This window comes from Molossus molossus, unplaced genomic scaffold, assembly GCF_014108415.1.
Source record: "Molossus molossus isolate mMolMol1 unplaced genomic scaffold, mMolMol1.p scaffold_m16_p_10, whole genome shotgun sequence".
Lineage (NCBI taxonomy): Eukaryota > Metazoa > Chordata > Mammalia > Chiroptera > Molossidae > Molossus > Molossus molossus.
In genome coordinates, this window is record NW_023425345.1 from 24,882,458 (window position 1) to 24,910,404 (window position 27,947).

General features: G+C 46.0%; 1 protein-coding gene across 2 annotated transcripts; it reads left to right on the top strand.

The window, feature by feature from the left end:
* The first annotated feature begins 7,018 nt into the window (after positions 1-7,018).
* BCL2L14 (BCL2 like 14) lies at positions 7,019-27,727 on the top strand. 2 transcript variants are annotated; one of them, XM_036252574.1, is made up of 6 exons: positions 7,019-7,179; positions 12,279-12,724; positions 18,000-18,179; positions 19,905-19,975; positions 22,903-23,169; positions 27,098-27,727. In XM_036252574.1, exons 2-6 carry the CDS (start codon positions 12,286-12,288, stop codon positions 27,134-27,136), a joined length of 996 nt encoding a protein of 331 aa, XP_036108467.1. In that variant the 5' UTR covers positions 7,019-7,179; positions 12,279-12,285; the 3' UTR covers positions 27,137-27,727. The 2 variants fall into 2 exon arrangements, with proteins under 2 accessions (XP_036108467.1, XP_036108468.1); XM_036252575.1 differs by lacking the exon at positions 7,019-7,179 and adding an exon at positions 7,700-7,776.
* The last annotated feature ends 220 nt before the right edge of the window (positions 27,728-27,947 follow it).

A 27,947-nucleotide genomic window follows, 5' to 3' on the forward strand; every position in this document is an offset into this window, starting at 1 on the left:
CTTGCCCAAGTTTACAGAGCTCGTCTGGTGGCAGAGCTGGGATTTGAACTTGGGCAGTCTGGCTTCCTGCTTCACTTCTTCGATAGAGCGTGCAAGGGCAGAAGGAAACACAGGTGTGTAGGCAGCTCTGCTTCACCAGGGCGAGAGTGCAGAGGGACCGGACCTTTCCCATGAACTCAGCCTAACACACACTTCAAGTATCAACGAGAAACATCCAAAAAGGTTTGCAATTCCAGTGTCGCCTAGACTGCAATTCTCCCACTTGTTCCCATGCATCTCATGAGGTCTTTGTCAAATGTCTTGCTGCAGTGACCATGCACTTCATCAAAGACGCCCCGATGGGTGGGAGCACTTGGAACTCCCTGTTCTGACCGTTCATAAGTCAACTGTGTAATAATCCAATGTAGGGTTCTTTTCAAGCAAGTCACATCAGTGTGAGGTGTTTTGAGGCCTGCCAACCCCCTGAAAACTGTGCAAGTCATCTCCAGTCATCAGACATCACCGAAGGGTGGCCCTGGGTCACCCTACACCAGGCCTGCTAAACACACCTCTGCCACCTACTGTCTATCTAAAGCCTCAACTCCCAGCCATGACCTTGGTAGAGAAGCAAGAAAGTCAATGGAATCGGGAGTTCTTGTTTTCTTTCTACCTCCTATTGTTGTAAATTCATCTGGAAAACCCCTCCTTTTGTCAGGAACATTTTCGAGAACCTCAGCTCAATCTGACACTTCCTCCAGGCCTCTCCACTGTTGTATTTGCTTTTTGTCACAGTCACTGACAAGGACTCTCTCCTTGACCAAACTTTATTCAGGTCCCTCTGGGCCCAACTTAGCCCCTTCCTTGGGCATGTTTTCTAAAAGCCCAGTTTTAGCAAGAATTCTGCTTTGTCAGTTTATCCAGAATCTCCCACCCTTGATATCTGACTAAATTCTTCACCCCCACCAACCCCAGGTCGGCCTGGTCACCGTGGCCTGCCCTTAGCAAGAATCCTATCAGGTCAGTTTAGGCAGAACCCCACCCCCTTATCCCTGAGGCTTCCGCTTACTAATTTTCCATCTACTGATCGTCCATCCTGCTCCTTGGCTATGAATCCCAATTTTCCTTGTTAAACCAAGTCTCCTTCCCCTACTGCAGAGCCCCTTTGCAGTAAAAGTAGTTCCTAACCCTATCACATAGTCCTGTGTATAGTCACCTTAGTGTTTTAACAAGCGACAGAATAATTTTTCCATTAACACCTCCTTTGGACAATTTTTCTGTATGTACTTTAAAAGTGAGAGCTCATCCAAGCACCTCCTTTGAGCCTCGAAATCAAGTGTCTTCCCTTAGCTTCCTTGTCCAGATCACTCTTCTCTAGTAAGAGGCAAAATCAGAATTCAACTCTAAACTGCCTGGATCCTGCTGGTCACTACCCACAGCCTTTAACGACGATGTTACATTATACCTGTCTTGTCTACAGATGTGTCGATAACTACACCGTTGATTAAAATATAACCAATAACAGAACCTCCAGAGCACCATCCAACTGCCTCTCAGTCGATTAAGCAGACAATCAAAGAACCTGAAGGGGACATGAGGGACAGAGAATTTAAGTCACTTAACCAGTGTTAGGAGATACCGTTGTTAAAGGTACAGTCATGACTGTCCCATAAACAAAGCCGGACTCTAGTTGAAGCCGTCAGGGCAGATTTGAATGAGTCATAAAATACTGCAATAGGCAAAAGAGTCCAGCGGAGGAAGTGAGGCGGGGGCGCGGCGAGCAGGTCAGTAGAGTCAAGGGAGTGATAAGCTACAAAAACCAGGAAGATGGGGTTGGTCTGTGTGAAACCATCTGGATTTGTTAGGCTCCAGCCTTCCCAGAGACAGGGAGATGGACCCCAAATTCAGGTGTCGGCTGGAACAGACAGTGAATTCTTTTGGCAACTTTTCTCAGGCAGGCACTTTAAGGGAGCCAGGGTGCCCCTAGCGGTGGAGCCCTGAACTGGTGTTCTGTTCAGGACAAGGTCAAGGCCTAGTTGAAAGGGCTCAGAGGAACCCAGCAACCATATGGTCAAGGAGAGATTTTTTGGCAACTCCAACATAGCATAAAAGAATATGTTTCAAATACTCATTAATTAGTGGTAGAACCAGTCAAATGTTACAACCGGCTCAAAGGAGAACTCAAACTACTGCACTGTTCCAGTTACATAAGAAATGTTGACAGGATTTTACAAACACAGGCAAAACCGGAAAAGCTGGTCACTACCCACAGGCCGGTAAGCAGTTTGCACTCCCTGAGAGCCATCTGTATTTTAGTGGACAGAATTATTTACATTACTATCAGTTTCCTGTAAGTCAAATTCTGTCTCTACAGACTTGTAACACAGCCCAATTGAAAACTAGCAAAGGTGGACATGTCTAAAAAATCAAATAATCCCCAACTGTTCCAGCAGTCCATTGAAATGATATCCAGTCATCCATCTCTTGATTTCAAAATCTTCCAGTCGTTTCCTATACCAAGGTCACACAGCAGCAAAAGTGAGTCCTGAAAATCAAAAACGTGAAAAGCAGTAGTAACCAGGCATACATTTATACAGAATTAGGATGGTCAAGTTGAGCGGTTAGACTCTCAAACTTAGAAAAATGATTGCCTGGTCTCCCCCAGATTCCAGTTTTGCCACATAAGGCTTTGTTAACCTTGGGCAATTTTACTTAACCTCCCTGTGCCTCAATTTCCTCATCTATAAGATGGGCATAACAATAAGTACCTACTGCATAAATGAGTTAATAATTGGTGAAGGCTCGGTAAAACGATAGCTATTATTGTGATGCCTCTTTGGAGCCTGTGACCAGGAAAGCGTGCCTATCTTTACTCTATAAGGTAACACCTGGCCAGCCCCAGAATTCTGTCGTAATGATCACAAATTCTAATATAATGTACATTCGTTCTTTCTCCCAAGGTTCCCATCGCTCCTAGCAGACTAATGAGTTCCTCTTTGCCAAGTGAAAGATTCAAGTGTAGAAAACATTTATCAACACCGCTTCCTTTTACTGAAGAACTGACACTACCGTCAAGTATGAGATTCTCTTTGTTAATTAGGAATGTTTAGCAGAAGTCAAGGTAGTTAAAATCTTCTGTTACAATTATATTTTGGCTCTGTGCCAGGGTGATCTCTGTACCAAAAGCACCATCCACCTTCCTGCTACTGGACCAGTTAGAGAAATTCCAACACCATCACTTGGATTTTCTTTATTATTTTGTCTTCACCCAAACATTCTAACCACAAGTTACAGAGATTACAATAGTGGTCAGCAGGGGTTGGGCATGGGGGAAGCAGGAAGAGGCTGGTAAAAGGTACCAACTTTCCGTTACAAGATGAATAAGGTCTGAGGGTCTGATGTGTAACATGGCGAGTAGACTTGATAATACTATACAATCAATACTGTACTGTATAATACTGTGTAATCAAAACTTGCTAAGACAGCCCTGGCTGGTTTGGCTCAGCGGTTACAGCATCGGCCTGCGGTCCAGAGAGACCCGGGTTCAGTTCCCGCTAAGGGCATGTACCTCGGTTGCAATTTGTCCCTGGCCCTGGTTGGTCTGTGGGTGGCAGCCACTCAGTGTGTCCTTTCACATCGATGTTTCTCTCTCTCTCTCTCTCTCTTCCTCTCTCTCCTTCCCACTCTGTCTGAACAAAAAATGGAGAAATGTCCTCGGGTGAGGATAAAAAAAAAACTTGCTAAGACAGTTGAGCTTGTGTTCTTCCCCCTCTCCTCCCAAAAAGGTAAATATGTGAGGTGATGGATATTTTAGCTAAGTCGATGGTGAAATCCTTTCATAATGCATACGTATAACAAATCATTGTGTTGTACACTTTAAATATATTACAATTCTATTTGTCACTGGTATCTCAATAAAGCTGAAAGATGAGAACAGTACATTTGTAGAGAAGTGACAAGACAAAGGAAAGGGCTTCAGGCTTAAGGGGAGACAAACTGTGGGAAGGTACATATGTGGCAGGAAATGAATGGAAGTTCAGGTCGGATTGGTGGGTCTGGCGTGAAGCTCCCTCTGCTGCCGCTTCAGGCCGGTAAGAGTCCAGGGTCTTCTCCAGAGTCAAGAGCCTGCCTCTCTTCCTGGTAGAGCAGAAGGAAGGCAGCTGTGCTCGTGTTTGCTTCTTAATTGCCTGCAGCTCAAAATAGTCCTTATGCCAAAGTGGCCTGTTTGGGATCGCCTCCTCTGAACCAGCCACAGGTACACGTGGTGACAAATAAGGCACCTCCTCTTCTCAGATGTCTCACTTACACTAGTCACGTTCTGTCGTTGCTTCATTTCATCTCTGATCTCATTTCATCGAGTTTCGTAGTTAAGATTGATAGGAGGAGGAGAGTCACAACCCCAAAGTGACATGGTGCCCATTCAAAATGTGCTCACCTGGCCTTTTAGGTTTTCTTTGGTTACTCGCTTATAAAGATAGACCCCCCACACACACCAAAAAAAAAATTTTTTTTTTGAAGATGAGCTTTTTATCCATACATTCAAACACTTGGGGATTTTCCCCTGAGACATATTCCCAGTAATAATTTAAATTAACTCCAGAATCCAAAATTAAGGCAAGTGGAAAATCAATATAGCAGTTCAAAAAATATCCATACTCAGTAATTCAACTCCTGGGTATAATTTCTCAGGAAACAATATAAAATATGGGCAAAGATGACGAAATTATACTCTGCAGCATTATATATAATGGTGAGCTCCTGAAAACTAACAAAGCATTGGAAGAGAGTGGTCTGGGAGAATAATTGTAGTGCTTCCATTCACTGGACCTATGCAGCCATTAGAAATTCCATTTACAAAGTATTTGTTAGTATGGCGATCTATTTATGATGGATGTTAAATGGAAAAAGCAAGTCACAAAACTACAATAACATCTTGACTATGGAAAACCATGTACATCACATTTATTGAGGGATCCATCTGGTTGAAGCACTCAGATCAGGTTAAGGAAAAAAAAGCAAGGCACAAGGAGTCTCCTGGGTCTTAGGTGCCAAGGAGAGCTCTCAGGAACCAGGACAGTACTCTCTCCTGCCCCCAGCACTGCATGCTCTCCAATTCTAGCTCCTTCGTTTCTCTCTCTGCCCACCGCCTCTTTCTACATGGAACCCAAACATGATCTCCCATGAAACACCCAGCAGAGGCTGGCTAGATTCTATGTGACACAATTCCAAAGTTCTGGCATATAGAACTGAATTGGCCCAGCTTGGATAGGCAGGTCCACTTCTTGTCCATCTGGATATGAGTAGGGGTCATTTTGTCCACCTGGCTGCGGGGGTTCATCTCAGTAGGTACATTATTGGGGCAGCATGAAGGGAAAAGGCAGTGGGCCAGGCAGACACCTGAAAGGCAGCTCGTCGTTCTCATCCCAGAAGGAAGGAAATACACCAAATGCTTACAGTGTTACACTGAATGACTGGATCGTGGTGGTCTTTATTTTACGTGTGCTCATTTATGTGTGGTAAGTTTTTCGCAATGTATATATTGAGAATCAGAGAAAAAGTGGATTTGGTCTTGTGTTTTAATATATAACACATATTGGGTCCTGTTTCTATTATGTGCCAGCTTGTTGGATGAGGGAGATGAGACGTTCATTGATGAATGGACATTCTCTGTCCTCAAATGGATCTGCCTCCTTGAGCTGGCTGCCCCTTCTTTGCCAAAGCTGGTGGGATTCTAAACGGTTACTGCAACCAGTGTGGTGAAGTTACACAACTCTGAACTCCAATAACAAGGGAAGTCCATGCTGGTGACTTAGTTATTGATTTTGTGCATTTATTGATTCTTGAATTGTTTCAAATAAATAGACTCCCCCTCCCCCCAAAAAAAAGACTTTAAAAAAAAGGAAAGAAAGAAAAATCATTCTTAATATTTCTTTAATACCCCTTCAGTTGACTAGACTGATGTGCAATAAATGTTAGTTTGCTGATTAAAATTCACTTTGAGTCACCAAAGAACTGACTGTTTTGTTGTTGTTGTTGTTTTTAATTTTTTTCTTTATTGATTTTAGAGAAAGAGGAAGGAAGAAAGAGAGAGAGAGAGAAACATCAATTGGCTGCCTCCTGCATGCCCCCCACTGGGGATTTAGCCCACAACCTGGGCATGCGCCCTGATCCGGAATCAAACTGGTGACCTCTTAGTGCTTGGGTCGACACTCAACCACTGAGCCACACTGGCTGGGCAAGAACTGACTTTTTCACAACTACTCTTCGTTTGCCTCCCAGGGATCGTTTTGCCGAATATTTTCATGGTTTCATGATTATAAGTATGACCATAAATGTCTATTTCAATTGAGAATTTGGAGAGTAAAATCATATTTAATGGTTTCTTCTTTTATATACATAGGGAATTCTATCCCTAAAATTGTGGCATAATTTAAAAGAGTTTTTGTGAATTTTACTCTGGCTAGGATTCTATTAGATTTTTACAGCTTTTCTAGTGGTTCCATTTGACTACAACCTTTGCTTCTCCTAGGAGAGGTGACATGATGTAGTGTGAAGCCAGAAAGACCAGAGTTTGAATCTCAACTCAACTGATAAGAACCACTAGCAAATTTGACCTCTAAGCCTCGGTTTGCTCATCTATAAAATGAGAATCATAACACCTGCCTCTCAATGAAGTTAAGATTAAGTATTTGCACAATACCTACCACATGTCAGATGGTCGGTAAACATTTGCTGAACAGATGAAATGGAAACCAAGTTAAAAAAAAAAAAAAAAAACTTAGGAAAACACCTACATAATTGTCCTGAAGGAGAGTAAGAATCCTTGATAATCAATAAATTCAATAAAATTTTAAAAAATAAAGAACCAGGACTTGCCAACTCCAAAAAAAAAAAAAATTTTGCAGAACTTTTTTTAGAGTCAAATTACGTGGGCAAAGTTCAGCTGCTCCTTCGGTTAAGAAGCAGGGGGCAGGGCTTAACCAGGAAGTGGCTCCTTCCCTAAGCTTTGCTTCCACCTGAGTCCCAGCACTCAAGAGGCTACACTAGGCGAAGTCTTAGACCACACGAACCTTCCCAAATGAGCAGCCAAGAAGACATGGTGAAAGTTTCCTCTTACATTTCGTGGAGAGAGATTCAGGTAGAGGAATAGCCTTCCTGCCACCTACCTGAAGCAGAAGAAACCACTCACAGCTTCAAGACCAGGTAACTGCCCTGGCCGCCGGCCGGTTTGGCTCAGCGGTTAGAGCATTGGCCTGCGGTCTGGAGAGACCAGGGTTCGGTTCCCGCTAAGAGCACGTACCTCTGTTGCAGTTTGTCCCCGGCCCTGGTTGGGTCGTGTGGGTGGAACCACTCGATGTGTCCCTTTCATGTCGATGTTTCTCCCTCTGTCTCTTTCTCTCTCTTTCTCTCTCTGTCTCTTTCTCTCTCTCCCTCCCACTCTATCTGAACAACAACAACAACAAAAAATGTCCTCAGGTGAGGATTTAAAAAAAAAAAGACCAGGTAACCCCAGGAGGCACTAGTCTTCATTCCAGCCTTCCCAGGAGGACACAGTTGGGTCTTCAATCCTGGTTTTACTAATGAGGCAATCTAACTAGGGGAGACACTTACTGGCTTTATTAAAAAGTTTTTATCATGTAAGTCTGAGCAAATAAAGTTAAAAAGAAAGAGAAAGAAGATCTTTAGGTTTCTCTTTCATTTCTCCTTTGCCACAGAAGGTTGGGGATAGTTCAGTTAAGATTCTCTAACGAGCTGATTCGTTTCTGGCAAACGCGGTTCTCTCTCACTGAGCAAGACAAGGTATGTGATGGCACGACAGCTGGTCAGCACCCATGGAGATGCTGCCTTGCTCCCAGAGCAGGGGTGGGGCTGAGGACGGGAATCCTGGGTTGGAGCCTAGAGTCCTGAGCATTTGTGGGAACTTGGGCACTAAAAGGTCTGAGCCGGCGGGAGGTCATATCCACAGCGCAAGGCCAGTGTAGAGCAAAATGGCTTTACTGCATGCGCCTGGGTAAGGCAGGCTGAGTCGTAAATTTCGAGCTCAGCATCGAAATTTCTTTGTTCTCTGGCTTTTATAGTTGCAAACTACAGAAACTAGAAAAACTACATTAAAAAAAAAAAACACATTCTCTTGGCACCACATAATTGGTGCCGGGGCTGATACAAGCTCTCTCAGAGGTGAGGAGGAATCTGCTTCAGCAGAGGCTGGGGCCATCACTAATCTCTTTCTTTTTTATGGTCCCTCCAAGTTTTCCAAGGCCGCCATTAACCCCTTATCTTCATGGTTCCTCTGAGTGTTAATCCTAGGGTTTTTTGAAAACTGCTCGGCTGTTTATATGCAGGAATAACTGGTCAGAATGGAGTTTAATTTTTTTTTTCCTTTTTTGTATCCTCACCCGAGGACATTTTCTTGCATTTATCTTCAGATAGAGTGGGAGGGAGAGAAGGGGAAGAGAAAGGGAGAAACATCGATGTGAGAGAGACACATGGACTGGTTGCCACCCACACAATCCCAACCAGGGCTGGGGACAAACTGCAACCGAGGTACGTGCCCTTATGAGGAACCGAACCCAGGACTCTCCGGTCCACAGGCCCACACTCTAACTTCTGAGCCAAATCTGCCAGGACTGGAGTTTAATTTTGTTGAAACATTATTAAACCTTTCAGGCACAAGGTCTAGTCCTGGCAGACCTCCTAGGGGACTTTCTTGAGTACCAGGCCCAGAAAACTTGGGAAATCCCTCTCCCTCCCCTCCAGAAAGCTCCTTCCTCTCTGGTACCCTGCCCGCCCTGTCCTACTATCAGAGCTCTGGTCCTTTGTTTGACTAATATGACCTAAGGCTCTGTCTCTCGGTTTAGCTTCTACTGTAGAAAGTTAAGGCATTTTACTGCATTTCTCATGTGCCCCTTAGAATTAACAAACATGTCTACTCAGACATGACAAAGGAGAAGGCATGAAGACACTCAGTCTGATTGGAGCAGGAAAAAAAAGGGAAGACTGTCTCTGAAGGCCTTTAGGGGCCACAGGGTGCTCAAGGGGAGGCTCAGGACACCCAGACCAAGTTGAGCTCATCATTTGGTCTGGGAACCTTCCTTAGGGGTGAGTGTCTGCACTGTGAGTGACCTCAGGCCTCTTCTGTGTGCAGAGCAATGGAAGTCAGCTCTCTTGCTGAGCCTGTCGCCCAGGGGGCCTGCACACCCCTTACACCTGGGGCAGGCATCAGAGTGAAGTGTGTATACATTCCGTCCAGCTTGCCTGTGCACTCACTGGGCCAGCCTGCTTCCTCACACACCTATTATGTCCCACAGCGAAGTGAAATCTCACCTTAACAAACAAATTCACAGCTATAAATATCCCCAAAGTGTGTCTGGCTATCACAGGGGTTTAGGTGCTTCCCCTGCAGCTTCAGGCTCCCCAGCTGTACCCCCCAGCAGTGCCTTTGAGGGACTTCTAAAAGGACAGGCCAGAGGAGACCCTGAGGACTTTGGTCTTTCAGGGTGTTGGAGGAAAAGAACTCTCTGGGGGGGAATAAAGGCCAACAGAAGAAAGTGTGTAACCTTGCTTTTGAGAGTAGGTTTGTGTTGTTTGCTATAGATAAGGAGAGAGTATGTAAGTATAGAGTGATAAGAGTTCAGTCGGTGCCCTGAGTCAGTCATTGAATTAGAATGAGCCTCACAGGTCTTATTAGGGAGCTAGTTCTTCCCTCCTCACTGAGTCAGACTCAGGGGTCCCACCCAGGGTTTCATTTCCAACATAAGCATAAAACTCATGGTGTAAGTTTTTACTTTCAACAGGTTTAGCTGAGAGCAGAAGCGATCCAACGTATGATAACCTAGCTCCCTGCTGCTTTAAATTAAGACTCAGCTGTGTATTTAACAGTAGCTCTCCCTTAATTCATAATGAGGATTAGTAAGGGGAAAAAAAACCTATGCTTGTCAAATGCATTTACAGTGTCTTAAGTAATACTTTTGTGTCTCACCCATTCTCTTTTAGCCAAGTGCTTTCCTGGTCTCAGCACCCACCCCCACCCCTGGGTAGAGTTGCCCGGTTCATTGGGAGGCCACTGCCTCAGCGCTGCTGTGCTTGCTGCTCCTCTCATCCTTGACTTTGCCTGTTGCTTGGGCCAAGTGTGCCCTTCCCTTCTAGCCTATAGCACAACAAGAATGTATTCCACAGCACAGAAGGACTGTGCGGTCCTCCTCGACCTCAGTGGTTTTCCCTCCTTTCTGACATTGCTCCTGAATCAACATTTAGCAAACTTGTTTCTTAAATAAGTTTGATAAGTTTGACCCTTCCTCCCTTCAACAATGCGTGCGCGCGCACACACACACACCCTTAAAGTCCTCCCACTACATTAGAAAGGTTTGGGGTGTTTTTTTCTTAACTTATATGGAGGTTTCTTCAGAAACATAGTATTATGGCTTAAGGAGAGGGCTCACCTTCTACCCTGTACATAGTACCTGTAAGATCCAAATGTACTTCCTGCCTACAGTGTCCTGAGCTGCCTAATTCAAAAGGAAGCTTCAAATTAAAAACCTCATCAATCCTCTCCTGACACATCCCAGCTCTGGGCTCTGGCGGGGCTCAGCCCCTTCCACACCAGGAAGCTGCCCAGGGTTCTGACCCCCCCCCCCCCGTCTCACCCCATCCTGTCAGGCTCATCTCCTGTGTGTCTCAGGTTGCTCAGTCTTGGCCCTTGGTCCACTTTCCCTACTCACACCTACCTTAGGTCAGGTCTCGACATTTCTAAGCAACATCTTTCACTCATAGGGCTGCCAGATTTGCACAAAAATACAAGATGCCCAGTTACATTTGTATTTCAGATAAACAACGAATACATTTTTAAAAATACAGATGGTCCCCAACTTAATGAGGATTTGACTTATGGTTTGTCGACTCCACAATGGTGTGAAGGCAGTACGCAGAATACATTACATGAGCTGGTCAAACACTTTATTACAAAATAGGCTTTGTGTTAGGAGATTTTGCCCACCTGCAGCCTAATGTAAGTGTTCTGAGCCACATATAAAGTAGGCTAAGCTATGATGTCCAGTAATTGGATGTATTAAATGCAGTTTTGATTAACGAAATTTTCAACTTACAATGGATTTATCTGGATTTGAACTCAGGACTGTTGGTCTGAGGAGCTTGAGCTGTTTTTTCAGTACCTCCACTGCCTGTGGAAGTTTAATCCAAGGAGAGCTGGTAGGTCCAGGCTTTCTGGCATGTGGGACAAAAAGGAAAATGTAGACCTTAACGTACAACGGAAGAAAGCAAAATAGACTATTAACAAAAAGAAATGCTTTCCCAGCAGGGAACCAGAAAAGGGATTATTTCATGAAAGCTTAAATTGAACAAAAGCAGTTTATTGTATCTACCTGGTTATTCACGTGAAAACAAAGACGAAACCCTTCCATCCCGGCCACTCTCTTTTCTTGTCTCAATGTTTCTAAAACACGTCTGTGATCACGTCACTGCCTCACCCAAAGCTGAAGAGCTCTCCGTTGCCTCCACCTGTGCTCTGAATGTTTGTAACAATAGCAGGACTTTTCAGGTGAACTCTTTCATGGAATACCAAATAGGGCAAGAAAGAGAAGCAAATCGATGCAAGCTAAAGTAGAGGGTAAAGAAAGAAGGGAGAGACGATGGGAAGGACCATGCGGCCAGACGTCCCTCTCCTGAGCTGCCTTTCCCTCTGCCCACCTGCCCTCTCCCACCAAGACCTTCAACCGCCCTCCACAGGGCTTCTTTTGAATTGTGCTGATGGACTGACACGAGCCAATGCGAAGCTGTCAGCCTAGCATGCGAAGGTCCCCATAGCCTGGCCCCAACTGCCACTTCATTTATTGTCCCTCCACATCCCTGAGCCCCAGCTAACCACAACACATGCTCATGCCATACAGTTCTCTCACCACTCTTCGAACGTCCTCAGTTCACCCAGTCCCTCCTCTGCCCATCCTGTTCTTAGCCCCACTATCCACCCGCCCACCTACACCCTTTCTGTCTTTCAAAGAGCCTTCGCTCATCCTCTGTTTGCTGCTGCCTGTCCCCCCCCCCCCCTTCTCACCTGCCTCTGCTCCAGTCCTAGCTCACCGTTTGGAGTGATCTATGCACATGTCTCTCTTTCTCATCTCTACAAGACTGAACTTTCAAAAAGAGCCCTGATTTTTCCGCCTCCCACCTCCCAGAACAAACAAGTGCTCAATAAATGTTCACTGAGTTTCATGCATGTGTCTCCTGACCGACAAGGAATAGGCAGGCAGCACACAGGTAGAGGACGCATGCGTACTTTGTTGTTGCAGGCCCGCCATGTGCACCACCAGTGCGTGCGACCTGGAGGAGATCCCCCTGGAGGATGATGACCCAAACAGCATAGAGTTCAAAATCCTGGAGTTCTATGCCAAACACCATGTCTTCAAGAACACGTCTTCTGTCTTCTCACCAAAGCTGCTGAGAACAAGAAGTTTGTCCCAGAGAGGACTGGGGAACTGGTCAGCAAACGAGTCATGGACACAGCTGTCATGGCCTTGCAGAAGTTCCCGATCTAGTGAGAAGCTCATAAACCTTGGCAAGAAAAAATCCTCTTGGAGAACACTCTTTGGAGTAGCAGAGAAGGATGAAGATTCGCAGAGCTCGTCTGCAGAGATCCAAGTGCAGGGGCAAAGGAGTGTGGAATGTCAGGGTGGTCTTCACCCTCAGCAATGGTCTAGGTCCCTTTCCAACGTGGAACAGCACCTAGAGGTCGAAGGTAGGCTTTTTTTTGGGGGGGGGGGGAGTGGGATTCTTTCTCCTGTAACCAAATCTTTCCCTTCTTTGTGTGTAGTTTGTCTCTTCCCAGCTGGTAATGTGGCCCTAGGCAAGGCATTCATTGTTCCTTAGTTTACCAAGTTACTAATATTTAATAATAATTGCTCTACTTTTCTCAAGGCTGAGCAGAGAGGAGGGGGATGGCAGTGAAAGGTGATGGGACTGTTCTCTGGCTGCACTGCGAATAAGCTTACTGCCCAGATCCTAAAGCTCTGAGGCCAGTGTAGGGGGAAGTGCTCTAGGGGAGGGGCCTAGGCTGCTCTTCCTGAGGTGACTCAACTCGCCTCTCTGGGCCTCTGTGCTCCTTTCGGTACATCGGGGCATCTCACCCTCCCTACCTCCTAAGAGAGATGGAAAGATCGGGTAGCTATAGACAAAAATACTTTTCAAAGTCTAAACCTCTCTAACTTCGAGGCATTTTGACAAAATCTCCCTTCAGCAGGACAAAATACATTGTATTGAATAAAACAATGTATTCAACAGAGAGTTGATCTTCATCCACACACCTTGGCATAAACCTCTTCTTCTCCTTCAATAATGTCTAGTGTCCAATGCCCAGATTTTAAGAGAACCCCCACTCCTGCTGGGCTGATGGGGCTCTGTAACTTATCTCTAATTAGTCAACAGGTGGCAGTAATGTCTCAGTTTTTAAATCTTGTGACTGTCCTGACTTGGAGAATCAGCTCATGCAGGGACAGCTTTGTATCGTTCACTGTGATCCAGGAAAATTCCATTTTCCACTAGACATAGAATTTTAGAACAGAAGTGAGGATCAGATTGTGTGGGGAGTCCCTCCCCCCCAGTGGTAGGCAAGCTCCTTCTGCACAGTGTGGTCACAGACCTCTGGAGCACAGAGTTGTCTGAAGGCATCTAAACAGACTGTTCTGCTTGGCCCGTTCTTTGGACTTTGCCAGGAGACAGAAGAATATTTTACAGACTTTAATTTTCTGGCTTTCCTGAGATGAATGACATTCTGTATTTCCATACTACTCAAGTGCCATTTGGCCTTTTAAAATTTCCTAAATGGTCAAGATTTCTATATACATACATAGATAGCCCTAAAAAGTAGAAATGGTTACCTCCTAAGTAGGCTTAGCTTTAAACATGTTTACACAGTTCTCCTCTCTTCTCACCTTTTCCCCCCTCTTGCTTTCTTGTTCAGTTCATTGTGTGGGTGGCTAGTTGGTTTTATGTTGGGTGTGACCCAAGAGAGCCTCGGATTCCATTTCTACTTTGCCATGTATAAAGCAGAGCTCAGCAGTTGGCATCTCCTAGGTTCTTTTAACTAAAGGTCACAGTTTAGCCTGGGCTGCCATTTCCAGGACTCAGACACCAGGCTGAACTGAGAACTATGAGGTGATGGCCCAAGACCGAAGTCTAGTAGTGAGAGGCCTTCTGCCGTAGGAAAATGGATGCCAAGGTCAATTTCAGAAACTCCCAACCCAGGTTCTTTCCCCTGGGAATTTTTCATTTCTCCACAGCTGAGAAACTCCACTACATGTGAAATGTTACAGTTAAGAATGGGCTCAGCAACATACGTATAGTGAAAAACTCAGATAACTATGGCTTAAATAATGTAGAGCCTATTTTTTATTATTATTCACTTTTACTTATTTACTTTTCATTAAGTTGACATCCTTGAGGAGTTCAGCATGACACAGACTCTGTGCCCAGGGGCCTCAGCGGGAAGCTTGTTTCAGAATTTGGTGCGAACCATGCCACTGTTCCCGTGAGCACGAGTTACCTTTCTTCCCCAGAGGACTCTGGCTTTTTTCGGTTTGCTACCAGGAGTCACTGTGGTGCTCTTTGCCTTGTAGACGTAGCACATCTCTTGCCCAGATAGAATTCCGTTTCATCTCAAGCAAAAAAATCTTCAATTTTTTTTATCCTCACCCAAGGACATTTTTCCATATTTTGTTTAGATAGAGTGGGAGGGAGGGAGGGAGGGAGGGAGGGAGAGAGAAAGAGAGAGAGAGAGAGAGAGAGAGAGAGAGAGAGAGAGAGAGAGAGAAACATCGACGTGAAAGGGACACATTGAGTGGCTGCCTCCAACATGACCCAACCAGGGCCGGGGACAAACTGCAACTGAGGTATGTGCCCTTAACGGGAACCAAACCCAGGTCTCTCTGGACTGCAGGCCGATGCTCTAACCACTGAGCCAAACCAGCCAGGGCTAAACATCTTCAATTTTAAGAAGAGCTGTGTGCTCTCTCCGGTTCCAGAGACCCCACTCATAGCTAGCAACAGTGGCCTTGGACAACAGCCTTCCAGGCACGGTTGTCATTGTGAAAGTCCTGTTCCCAGCAAGCCTCCTCAGGCTCCGAGATGGCCTACAGGTTATTTCTCTTTCCCATAAAAGAAGACCAACATTTGGCAGCCCGGACCTGACATGGTAGTTCCAAAGTCATTAAGGATTCTTATTCTGCCATCCCTCAGCTAGTGGCTTCCAACCTCAAAGTGACCTTCTATTCCAAGGTGGCTGCTGGGACTCCTGCCATCATGTCTGCATTTCAAGCAGGAATAAAGAGGAAGCAAAGGAAGAACAAAAGGGTGTCTTCTTTCTAAATAATTCAGCTCCCCTTCAGAGAGCTTTCTTGAAACTGCACCCAACTTCTTCTTACATCACATTGGCCATTCTTAACTGCAAGGGAGGCTGGGAAATATAGTTTTCCAGCTGCATCCACTGCTGTCTCTGACATTTCAGTAGTCTGTTACGGAAGAAGAAAATGGATACTAGGTGGAACTAGCATTCTCAACCATACGGAAATCTGTCCCAAACTTTCTGCCCCTTCTCTTTGAAACAAATGCCTCAGGCCAAAGGCTGAATGGCACTTCCCAACCCTGCTCTCCTTAGCGCCATAATGACCCCAAAAATAGACTCCAAAGAATGGGCAGCCTTGCCCTGGCTAGTAGGGCTCAGAGGTAAGAGCATGGCCCGCGGTCCAAGGAGTCCCAGGTTCGATTCCAGCCGAGGGCATGTGCTTCGGTTGTGGTTCGTCCCCGGCCCCAGTTGGGGTTGTGCAGGTGTCAGCCAGTCTATGTATGTCTCTCTCTCTCTGTCTTCCTCCTCTCTCCCTCCAGCTCTATCTGAAGATTAATGTAAAAGTATCCTCAGGTGAGAATTAAAAAAAGAATGGGCAGCTTTTCTGTTCTCTCCACCCCTATCCAATTTCCCCTTGCCTATCAGGTGGAACCTACTCTGACAGGAAGGCAATATTTTCTTTCTCAGTGTTTAAAATTAAAGTATTCAGAATGAACTAGAGCTATTTCATATGAGTCAAAATGTGTTTGCTTATGATTTTTCCCCCATAGGGATTGATACACTGTACTCAGGTAAGTCAAATTGGGTACTTCTTTTTTTTTCCCCCTTTATTAATTGGAGAGAGAGACATCGATGAGAGAAAACATCGATTGGCCACCTCCTGCATGCCCCCCACTGGGGATCTGGTCCACAACCTGGGCATGTGTCCTGACTTGGAATCGAACCAGCAACCTCTTGATGCATGGGTCAATGCTCAACCACTGAGCCACACCGGCCGGACAGATTGGGGGTCGTGTGATTGCCCTGCTACATGGCGGGGTGGTGGGGGTATGAGGAGGGCCAGGCTTTGGGACCTTTATATGCCTTCTTTGGGTGCAGGATAGGTACAGTGTGACTTCTCGTGGGAGAAGTCTGTGCTGATCATCCTAGACAGGATGCACAAGGTTGCAGGGTAGAAAACGTAAGCTTTTCTTTCCCGTGTCCTGTGGACCCTGGAATGGAAGGTTCCTGTTGGCTTTGGGTCCAGCCTCTTGCATTTCCTTGCCAAGGGCTACGGGTGGCCAGAGTTTAAGAGGAGGCTGGTTGGGCTGCAATAAGGTGATTTAAAAGTGGAAAGTATGTTTGGTTTGGTTGATAAAATGGGAAGGAAAGCATTGATCCTTCTGTCCTTGACCACTCTATTCTCCTTTCTCTAATCTTATTTTGAACCCTATGGATGGAGCATAAAGACTTTTAAGGAAGTCATCATGCCTTTTTTTTAAAAGAAGGCGAGGCCTGGGTCTCAGGCATGCGGCCAGAGCCCCAGTGTCCATGGTCTGGCAGCGACTCCCCAGGGAGGGAGGGAGGCCCAGCGCTCTCAGACTGCGGAGAGCTCCAGGGAGAGGTCAGATGTCCTCTTGGCAGCTCCCTGGGATGTCAGAACCTGCTTTTCATGTGACGCAATCTCTCCTGAGACCCAGGCCTCGCCTCTCACCTACCCTGATTTATAAAGGGATTTCCCGGGCACACCACCTTCCAGCCAAAACCCCACTCTGTTACTTCAAGCCTTCGAATTAAATAGTATTATCTTTCAAATATTACATGTTACAATTGTGTCAAAAGGCACCAAAGACAACGCCTTACAAGCTTCTCAAATTAAAAACTTAGTAATGCATCAACAATGAATATTTTATTCCCGAACAATTCAGCAGTACCTCCAGTCCATGCCACCAGCCCCGTTCTCCACCTGGGGCCAAACTGACTGGTCTTTCACAGGCTATGACATTCAGGGAGCCAATGTCTTTTAAACCTTCAGGTCTCAGAATGTTTTATTTGCTAGTTATGTGTGCAAATACATGACATGCTCTTTTCCTGGATTCTGAATTCTTGAAGGTCATGGGTTGCACTTTATGTTGTCCTTGCTTCCTGTCAGCATTAATTGGATGTTTCCCAGTAGACCTGGAGGAGAGAGAAGACACGTGACTTTATAAGCAGGGGGAGTTTTGTGTTTACTTGATAATGGACTTGAGTAATGAGTATGACCTCAGAGCAGGGATATTTATCTTTCTTCAGCGACCAATCCCCAAAGGCTTGTCACACTATTGAATGCCTTCCTCGGCGCATCAAGGCCAGTGCTCCAAAATATAAAGCATCTGCACAAAATAAATAAAAGTAGAGTGAGCATTTCCTCAAGCAAAAAAACTCCCTTCTGTGTTTCTTCCCTCGCAAAGGGGAAAAAGGGCCCTACTTTTGCAAGACTTCAAAAAGAGGGTGCAGAAGGACAGCCCCTCTGTGGACTCCTCCCCTATCCCAGCCTCAGCCCCTGCTTTCTGAGGAATGGCCTGCCCCACACACGCTCCCGGCTGGTCCCTCTCACTCTAAGCTACTCTTTTCATTTTGGGCAACTGTGCACACCAATGAGCTCAACCAAGTTCTCCTGTGAAGGGCCTCTCAGCACCATTTTGTCTTGTTTCAGCTGCGGACCCCAAAGTTGCTTCCATTGCCAACCGAGTTGCTGAAATTGTTTATTCCTGGCCACCTCCAGAAGAGCACACCCAAGGAGGAAGCATCAAGTTAAAAGGGAATCTTATACCACAGATTGCCTTCATCTTAGAGGACCAGGGCCCCAAGCCTAGAGCTGCAAGTGCTAAGAAAGGTAAACTCCCTGTGAGCGAGCATTTCCAGGCAGAGGGGTACAAGCGTTCCTGTCCTGACTCAGCTTGGCGCTCTGCAGTTGAGCAATCTTCGCTGACCTGGACCTAGGGCAGGACGGCGACATGCTGGAGGCACTGACCTTCAGCTTGAGAGACCAGCTCAGGCCTAGGGGGCTGTGCCAGCAGAGTGAAGCCACATGCCAAGCTCACTGCTAAGTCTCAAGCAAAGTCTAGTGAGGGAGAAGAGGAAGTACAAAGAGTGCAGTCAACTTTGTCCACAGGGGGATGCAGTGTTGGATTCCGTCGCGTTAGCAATGGCCAGGGACCAGTTTGCTCATGGGAGCACAGAGGGTATGGATCGAACGCCAGCCCAGGGATTTATAACATGGCCTTGGGCTCCTGTGGAAGAGCAGGGGGTTGTCAGACACCGGTCTGGGCAGAACATGAAGCAGCACTGAGAAGTAGTAACCAGAACTGCAGCAACAGCCAGGACTGTAGAGCCATCCCATCAGACTCGCAGGAACTCAGGGGCTGAGGGTGCAGGACCAAGTGCCACCGGAAAGGACATTCAGTCCTGCACTCCCTCACTGATGACACCCTCTCTCCTGGCTGTCATCCCCAAACTCCAGTAGGTACTGGGGCAGAAGTAGGTCCTGGGTCTGCAGCACAGTAAAGCACAAGGCAAAAGTGTCTCCCAAACACGGAAGCAGGGTGGTGAGTCTGTCCATCCTGTGTTGTACTATTGGCCCACCAACTCCCACAGGGACTCAGAGTGAGGAACTGGAGGAGAGGGCACCTCTTAACCTGCTAAGAAGGAAGTGTCTCCACTTTCTTGCTACCTTGCATGTGTCTGGGAGATGTAAAGCGATACCCCCAAACCAAGCTAGCATTAAGGCTCTCATCCTCTGCACGTGGGAAATCTGGGCTGTGGTCACAGCTTTCCCCGAGAGAGGGGGTAGCCGTCAGACAAAAACTACACATGGGCGCTGGAGACACGCGTTCCTTCTTCTCCCAGGTGACTTGGACTCAGACTTCCCACTTTCCTTGCCCTTCACTTGACCTTCTTTAACGTGACATGTTAGATTAATTTCTTGGCCTCTCTTTCCCTTATATCTGGAACAAACACGAGGACTCCATGACTTCAGAGATTGTGCCATAAGTGAAAAATGCCGTGCTCTCCGTACCTGGCTTTTCTCTGGATTCTGTGCTATCACAGTGACCATTTTCCTCATGTATCATTGTTAGCACGTGTGAGACGAGAAAAGTCCTATTTCTCCACCTCCCCCATTCCCACCCAACATACCAGACACCGACTGTAGCCGTCTCTCCATCCATCTGCCACGTCAGCCTTCGGGGTGGGAGAGCTTACTAATTTTATTTATTCACACCCCACCTTGTTATAAAGACATGGCATATGAAGTATACATTTTGGTCTGGTAAAATAAATTTCAAAAGCAATGTAAAAAGAAAACAACAGCAGGAAAATAAGGTGGGTTCAGAAATGAGTTTAATTCTCAAAATGCCAGCCCGGAAGACTCTCCACCTCTTAGATGGGGGCCATGAGGTTGGCTCAGCTTGTCCCTAGTCAGCAAAGGGGGGGCAAGATTTAATTTGCTAAGAATTACAAAGCGCTTGTCTTCCTCAACCCCTCACCAGGCTAAGCACTATTACCGGGAAAAGTTAAGATTTTTTTTTCTTGAAAATAATAACTGGGATTTTCCCGACAGATGGAGATGACCAAGTAATAGCCAAAATCGTTGAGCTGCTGAAATGCTCAGGGGATCAGATGGAAAGAGAGGTATGGAGCTTCTTCAACTAACACGGTTTCTTTCTGTGCCCACGCCCTGGGGCATGAGAACGGACTTGTACTCCAGGTTATATTCCTTTTCGAATTTCTGGTTTCCACTTAGTCCTAAATTTTATTTCCCTTGGAGTCAAAATTCTTCATGCTGGCAGCATCTCAAAAATGAATCACTTTGGAAAACATAAGTAAACCTTCTGGAGCCTCCTTGGAATTTTTGGAAACGAGAAAAGTAACTTTGTTATTGTAAGAAAAGACACCAATAAATTACAATTTGCTGAATAGAATTCTGACTCTAGCTCCCCGTGTAACTGATCCTTAGGGAAGTTGAGACTCTTGCTTTTGGCCTCGCAGCCTGGATATCTGTGTCCCACAGCTGCTCGGAGCTGGAGCCCCGTCTGCAGTCTCCCCCCAGGGCGGCTGGACTGTTCTCTGCTCAAGGTCTCTCTCAGCACTTCGGCTGGGGAGGCCAGTTAGTGTTACTTGGAACGTTGGGTTTCCTGCCGTTTCGAAGTGGAGTCCCGTCATTCCAATTAGAAACATGTGAGAGGCGCCTTCAATGCAGAGTTGGTGAGCAGGCCCCAAGTGCTCTCCGAAGGGCTTCTGAGTGCCCCCTCCTCCAGTCCGTCACCCACAGACCGCCCCGCAGTCTCTGGGGTCTGTCTGGGGGGGGGGGGCTGGCCTGGGGACCCATTTCCTTGTTTGGCCAGGATCCATGGGGAAGAAGTCAGGCTCGGGGGCCTTCTGCAGGAGGGGGAAGGGCACTGACAACCCTGTGCCCTGTTGTGCTCTCAGTCAGAGGTGTGCCAAGGATGGTGCCCAGGGTGCTGAAGGGCGTGAGAGATGGTGCAGAATGAGAAACAGTGAGAAAACCAGGGATTTGAGGCTGGTTTTCAAACGAGAAGGGGTGTGTGAACTTCGGGGCCACAAGTTGGGTGTGGACAGGGGTGCAGAGGAAGCAGAAAGTAGAACATAGTGCATGATTTAAGGACACCCCTGTGTTTCTCCAGAACTATTGATGGATAGGAGTTACAGGGAATTGATTTCTCCCCATTTTACGAATGACCTTTCCAGGGCTCGCGGCTGCCCTTGAGAGCCCAGCCTGCCTCGTGAAGGGATGATCTTCCTGTCACTAGAAGAATTTCAAGTAGACGCCAATAAGCAGGCACAGTTCAGTTCCCAGACTGGGAGGGATCTATTGCATGTCCTCGAGGGTTCTCCCCAGCTTCTGTGGCTCTCGGCAGCCCCTTCCGGTTACCTTTGCAGTGACTTGCAGTAGGTGAGGGAGGCCAGGGCCAGGAGGTGGGAGGAAGGCAACCCCTCCCACTATGAAGAGAGATGCATTTCCTTTCCACTCTCCAAATTACCACTTGAAAAAAACCTCACTTTGATACACTCTCTTGATGATTTGGGGTGATCCTTTGCATAATTTATGTAGCACAAGTAGTTGTTCTTTTTTCTTTTCTTTCTTTTTTTTTTTAATGTGGTTCCCCAGTAGAGAACTCTGGCAGAAACACACGAAAGGTCTGACTTGTGCTGTGTGGGTGTGAGTTCCCAGAGCGGGACAGTGACTACGGGGAGGGGCCGCCCTGGCTGCACAGTGTCTGCAAAGCCGCTCCTCCCCAGAGCACATGCAGCCTCATCTCAGGCCTCCCTGTCCTGCAGAACCAGCTGTACCCGAAAGGGGCAGGGGCCGGGCAGGGGAGGGGCAGAGTGCCCTGCGGAGGTGTTTCTCTCCAGCATTCGATCCTTTTGCTGTTCTGGCGGAGTCCAGGCTTCCAGCCCGCTGAGGTCTGAGTCTAGCTTCTTCAACTGGGTCACAGATTAGGAGGAGTCCATTCTTGGTGTGGGGGATGCTGGTCATTCCTGCTTCAGATTTATAATTCAGATGGGCCCCAGTGTCTCCTGGACGTTGGGGGTGGGCTGGGCTCAGATAAAGGACACTGCTCCACCAGAATCTTTCCATCGCATCTGACGCATCCCCAGAATATCCCTCTTATAAACAGTATTTGTCGAAACCTGCTCAGCTCATCATTCCTCAAGCACAGAACTAGAGGATGTTCAAATAAACATTTTGTCCCTGCTGAGACGTTTCTGTTTTCACACAACAACCACCATATTAATAGCCACTGCAAGGGCGGCTGCAGATCAGGGTGCTGTCTGCCTTTACGCACAAGCCCTGAGTTTTTCAAAAGAAGCAGAAGAAATACTGTTTTGTTTTTTTTTGTTAACCGTCTGCGGTCCAAAGCAGGTAGAGGAGGGGAGGTGAGAGAGAGTGAGTAGCACAGAAAGCATCCATGGACTAGGTTTGGGTTTTTTATTTTCAGTGAGCACATGGCCTTGGGGAGTCTTCCTGGTGCCCCTGTGTGCTCAGAGCACCCCGAAAACTCACGAACGTTCCGAGAGCACTTCTCCGTGTGGGGCACTCTGCTAAGCGTTCGACTCAGTTACCCTAGAGTAGACCTACTGCCAGTGTCCCGGTTCAGAGATGACAAAACTGAAGCCGAGAAGTTAAGTAATTTCCCCAAGATTGCACAGCTAGGAAGAGCTGGAGCAGGGGTTTGAGCCCAGACAGTGATTTCCAGGCTCTGGATTCTGTTTCTCACAAGACCTCTAGCAAAGCGCCCGGCCCTGTATTGTTTTTGTCACTAGACTGTGAGCCCGAGTGAGGGCTGGGGTCTCAAGCATTCACATTTTAAGCGCTCAAGGAACATTCCTTGAACATGGAAGGAATGCACTGCTCTGTCCCCTGAAATGCATTCACAGAGCAGGCACACGCCTGGTCCAGTTCGGCAGGACACTGCCGGGGTTGAGACTAGAGTCCAGGGTCTCCCAATGGGCGTGCTAGTGACCCACTGTTGAGCTAGGGAGTCTGTCTCATGGGTTCAAGCTGCTCTGCTGAATGCTTATCCTCTTGTACGCAGCTGAAGAAAGACAAGGCGTTGATGAACAGCTTCCAGGACGGGCTGTCCTACTCTGTTTTCAAGACCATCACCGACCAGTTCCTAAGGGGTGTAGATACCAGGGGAGAATCTGAGGTCAACGCTCGGGGTTTTAAAGCTGCTCTTGCAATAGACGTCACGGCCAAGCTCACTGCTATTGACAACCACCCCATGAACAAGGTGCTAGGCTTTGGAGCCAAGTACCTGAGAGAGAACTTTTCGCCTTGGATCCAGCAGCACGGTGGATGGGTGAGTGCATACTATTTAAAAAATGAACCTTGCCCTGGCCGGTTTTGCTCAGCGGTTAGAGCATCGGTCTGCGGACCAGAGAGTCCCGGGTTCATTTCCCACTAAGGGCATGTGTCTCGGTTGCAGTTTGTCCCCGGCCCTGGTTGGGGTCGTGTGGGTGGCAACCACTCGATGTATCCTTTTCACATCGATGTTTCTCTCTCTTTCTCTCTCTCTCTCTCTCTCTCTCTCTCTCTCTCTTCCTCTCTTTCCCTCCTACTCTATCTGAACAAAAAATGGAAAAAATGCCCTCGGGTGAGGATAAAAAAATAATAATAAAAATAAAAATGAACCTTCCCAGATCTCAGAGTAGATGGGATGAAAGGCCGGAGGGTTGTTTTTAAGTGAAGGGAACACATCCGTGATGCAGTTCTCATGGGTTTAGGACAGTTGAGTGGTGAGAGATACATCCCATTGATGGGAACATATTTTTAGTGATTATCTTCATCATCAATAAATATTTACTGAGCTCCCAAAGCGTGCATGGGGTATGTGTGTCGGGGGGAGGAACTGGTCAGATGGAACAGGAAATGAGGAGACGTTGAGAGATGAGATGTTTAGACGGACATAATTTCTGTGTCCGTGAAGGGTGCAGGCAGTGACGTCTGGCAGAGTCAGGAAGCTCCTCGTGCTCCCAGATGCTGAAAGGGTATATGGGGATAATCATGCAGAGACTCGGGTCATAATGACGTTTTTGTCATCGATCCTCTGACCCAGAATTTTGATACAAACTAAAAAGCAAACAAATTTGCATTTGTTTTCAATTACCTGATATCAAACAAAACAGATATCTTCACCCCTATGCCTCAGCTTCCACACTACCCCCCAACCCCCATCCTTTATCCCTATTCCCTGAGATTTCCTTCAAACTGTCATGCTGAAATGGCCTCCTAAGGTCAACCTGGTCAAAATGCTTTACCTGGAGCTTTAAATCTCAGAGGATAGCCCTTTGCCCTACGTTATCATTAGTCCCCTTTCCACTGAAGGGCTCCAGGCCAGCAGCAGGGTTCAGTGGCTGGGACGTGGCCAACATGACCCTGGGGCCTCCAACAGGCCTAGTCTCTTGGATCCAGAGAGAAAGTGTAGCTGATCTTGCCTAAGGGACTGACGTGCCGCCACGGTCTTCAGTGGATGCCGCTGAGCTACCCAGTCTTCAGTGTTTTCCTGTTTCCCACTTCTGCACTGGATTTGATAGCGCTTACGAGGCTGATCCGAACAACTAAGGCTCCTACGTATTCTCAATTCAAGCTGCCTTAACTCACGCTAGAGTCCTGGACATGTTTTAGCTTTAACTGTTCTTCCTTTCAGGACCCCCTCAAGTCCCTCTGGCCCCGAGCCTCTCTCCACCTCAGATCCTCACCAGCCCCTGACCTCCCCACACTTCGTGTTTGCACTGTCATGATAGACAGGAAATCACCATCATTATTGGTCCCGTTAACATATTTTTCTAGAGAAATTATAAGTATCGATTGGGCTCACAGGCCCGTTCTCAAAAATCTATTTAGTTAATTAATGTAGCTGAAATGCCAAAAGTGTTCTATAAACAATGGTGGTTCCGCGCCAAAAGCACAAGCGAGAAAAGGAAAATACATCGGACTACACCACAATGAGTAACGTTCCTGTTTCAAGGCACATCATCAAGAAAGTAAAAAGACAATCCATATCATGGGGGAAAATATTTGTAAGTCGTATACCTGATAAGGGCCTTGCATTCAGAATGTGTAATGACCTCTTAAAACTCAACAATAAAAAGACAAATAATCCAGTTTATAAAATGGGCAATGGATTTGAATAGACATTTCTCCAAAGAAGGTATACAAGTAGCCAATGAGCATACGCAAAGATGCTTGCTTGACATCTTCATTTCAGCATTAGGGAAATGCAGATCCAAGCCACAGTGAGACACCATTTCACACCCACTAGCGTGGCTAAAATAAAAAAGGACAAGTGTTGAAGAGGGCAGGAGAAATTTGAACCCTCATACCTTGCCGGTTAGATTCTAAAATGATCCAACCCCTTTGGCAAACAATTTGGCATTTTCTCAAAATGTGCAATACAGAGTTACCAATTCCACTCTGGTACATACCCAAGAAAATTGGAAACAAATGTTCACATAAAACTTATACATGAATGTTCACAGCAGCTTCATTACTCATAAGCTGAAAAGTAGAAAGAACCCACATGTTCACCAATAATGAATAATGACTAGAAAAACCCAATGTGGCATATTCGTACAATGGAATATTATTCAGCCACAAAAAGGAACGAAGTACCAACAGATGGGTAAACCTTGAAAACGTTATGTTAAGTGAAAGCAGTCAGACAAAAGGGCCATCTATTGTATGATTCCATTTATATGAAATGTGCCTAATAGGCAAATTCATAGACAGATTAGTGGCTTCCTGGGGTTTGTGGGGAGGGAATGGGAGTGACTGCTATGAATAGGAGTTTCTTTTTGTAGAGATGAAAATGTTCTAAAATCGAGATGTGACAGTTGCATAGCTCTAAATATACTAAAAGCCAATGGGTTATATACTTTAAACGGATTAGTTTTATGACTTTTAATAAATCTGTTATGAAAAATAGTGGTTCTAATTCTAATAAGCAAATAAAAAGAGAAAAAAATGCAAACATTTTTATTTACTTTTTAAATTTGGCTGCTTGGTGCTAAAGAGATAAAACTTCTAATTTAAAAAAATAGATGGATTTTTCAGGAGAAACAATAAAGGGATTGTCAAAGGCTTTAGAATTTCATGGCACCAGTTCTTTATCATTTGTAGTTTCCATTAAAAATTTATGAGTTTACTCTTCTAGGTCATCATAAATCATGGTTTCAAGGCTTGGCCATAATTAGGTTTAATCTGGAGCATGAAGCTGGGAATTAGGAGAGGGAGGAAAAAAGAATGAGAGAGAAAGGACTAATTTTTCCAAAGTGAGAGAGAAAAAGTTGCAAAATATAAGGATGCTGGTTTAAAAAAATATCTATGAGTTGGTAAGAGCTACAAAAGGAGGGAGATGTGGACTGAGACCTGTGCTCAGTTTCCCTGAGCAGGAAAGAAAGATGACACTCCGGCGGTGACACATTTTGGTGGCGCTCTGGGATGTCCCTGTAGTGGTGTGGAAGGAAGAAATGATTCTCAGCCTTTCAGAAGCTCAGGGTTTGTTCCTAACTGGCTCGTTTCATAATCTTCCAAACCAAACTGCAAATCTGTAAGGGCAGGATTGTGTATTGTATGCCTCTTTTTATCCCTCATGGCTTACATTACTTTTATATACATCATAGATGTTTAGCCAATACCTGTAGAAGAATGAATCAACCAATCAAATGAATGAATGAGAGAGAGATTGATTTGTTGCTTCATTTATTTATGCATTCATTGGTTGATTCTCGTATGTGCCCTGACAACGGGTGGGGATTGAACTCACAACCTTGGGATATCACAGGTGACGGTCTAACCAACTGAGCTACCCGCCCAGGGCACTATCACAAGATTTTAATTTATTCCTTAGTCCTTTTTCCTCACTCTTCACATAGTTACCCTGAGGTCCTGTAACCTCAGCCATTCTGAAAGGAGAGGTTTGTAAAAGGAAAAGAAAGTCATCAACCTTTCCAGTATCTATTCTTTTGAATGCTCAATGGCAGCATCAAAGCCCTTACCCTTCTAGCCTGTTCACCCTGGATGTGTAACCTAAGTCCTTAGCCGGTGTTTTCCTTTCAGGCATACCAAGGATGCCAGTCACCTTTGCAAACCCTCCCCCAACCCTAATATAGTCTCTGAGCCCTGGGTCATGCCTGGGATGAGAGAGCAGAGCTAACAGGCATATGTTTTCACTTCAACAGTGAATCAAACTTGGAATTTTAAGAATCTGCTTCTCTTTCCCCCCCTAGGAAAAAGTACTTGGGATAGCGCATGAAGAAGTAGACTGAAACATCAGAAGATGTGTAATCTGGAACACTCATTGGCCAACTGTGGTCCTGTGAACATCGGTCTCAGCGTAGACTCCAGGAGAAAATAAACGTGTACAAGGCAGATGGAACGTTGAATTTTCAAAAACCATTATTCCCACGAGTATCTGGGGAGGCCTCGTCCATGTCTAGTTCATAGATTGTAGTGGCATGGCCCTGCCATCCATGTTTTCGGGCCTTCCATGGAATGCATGAGGAAATCTAGAGAGACAAGTGGTACTTTTCCCCTCAAATGCTCAGAACCGAAACCATCGTCCTGCCTCTGGTGGCCACCTTAGTGAAAGTGTGTTACAGATATTTGCCGACCTCATGAAGGCAAAATGATAAACTGTGCATGTACCTACTCTTTGGTTTCCAGTACTATTTTTTAAACTGCACCTAATGACATTGTTTTGAGCCCACCTTTAGGAAGATTCTCTGTTCATGTTAGTAGACAGAGCTCAGAGAGACTCGGGTTTATTACTGCATCCACTGGTTTGGGAAAATACCACCATATCTGCCTTTTTGACTCACATCTCTGGGAGAATTCTTTGGCAGTTGGAAAACCTTTCATTTGGCAGAAAGCAATGACTCCTACTGCCCTCAACTCTCAATGACCCCGTCTCTGCCTCTCAAGGTCTTTGGGACTTTCTTTGTTATTTTTTTGTGGGAGTGTGATGATTAGTAGCTGGTAAAATAAATATGTGGAAAGACCACTGTCATAAGAGTATCTTGTGGTTAAAATAAGCAATAAGTAATAGTCCTAAAATTTCTGTCAGGATCAAATGAGTTA

Excerpts from the sequence above, each read along its gene's own strand:
- BCL2L14 (XM_036252574.1), top strand. The coding sequence starts at position 12,286 with ATGTGCACCACCAGTGCGTGCGACCTGGAGGAGATCCCCCTGGAGGAT. Across the intron at positions 12,725-17,999 it reads ACAGCACCTAGAGGTCGAAG|CTGCGGACCCCAAAGTTGCT; the intron begins GTAGGCTTTTTT and ends GTCTTGTTTCAG. Across the intron at positions 23,170-27,097 it reads TCCAGCAGCACGGTGGATGG|GAAAAAGTACTTGGGATAGC; the intron begins GTGAGTGCATAC and ends TTCCCCCCCTAG.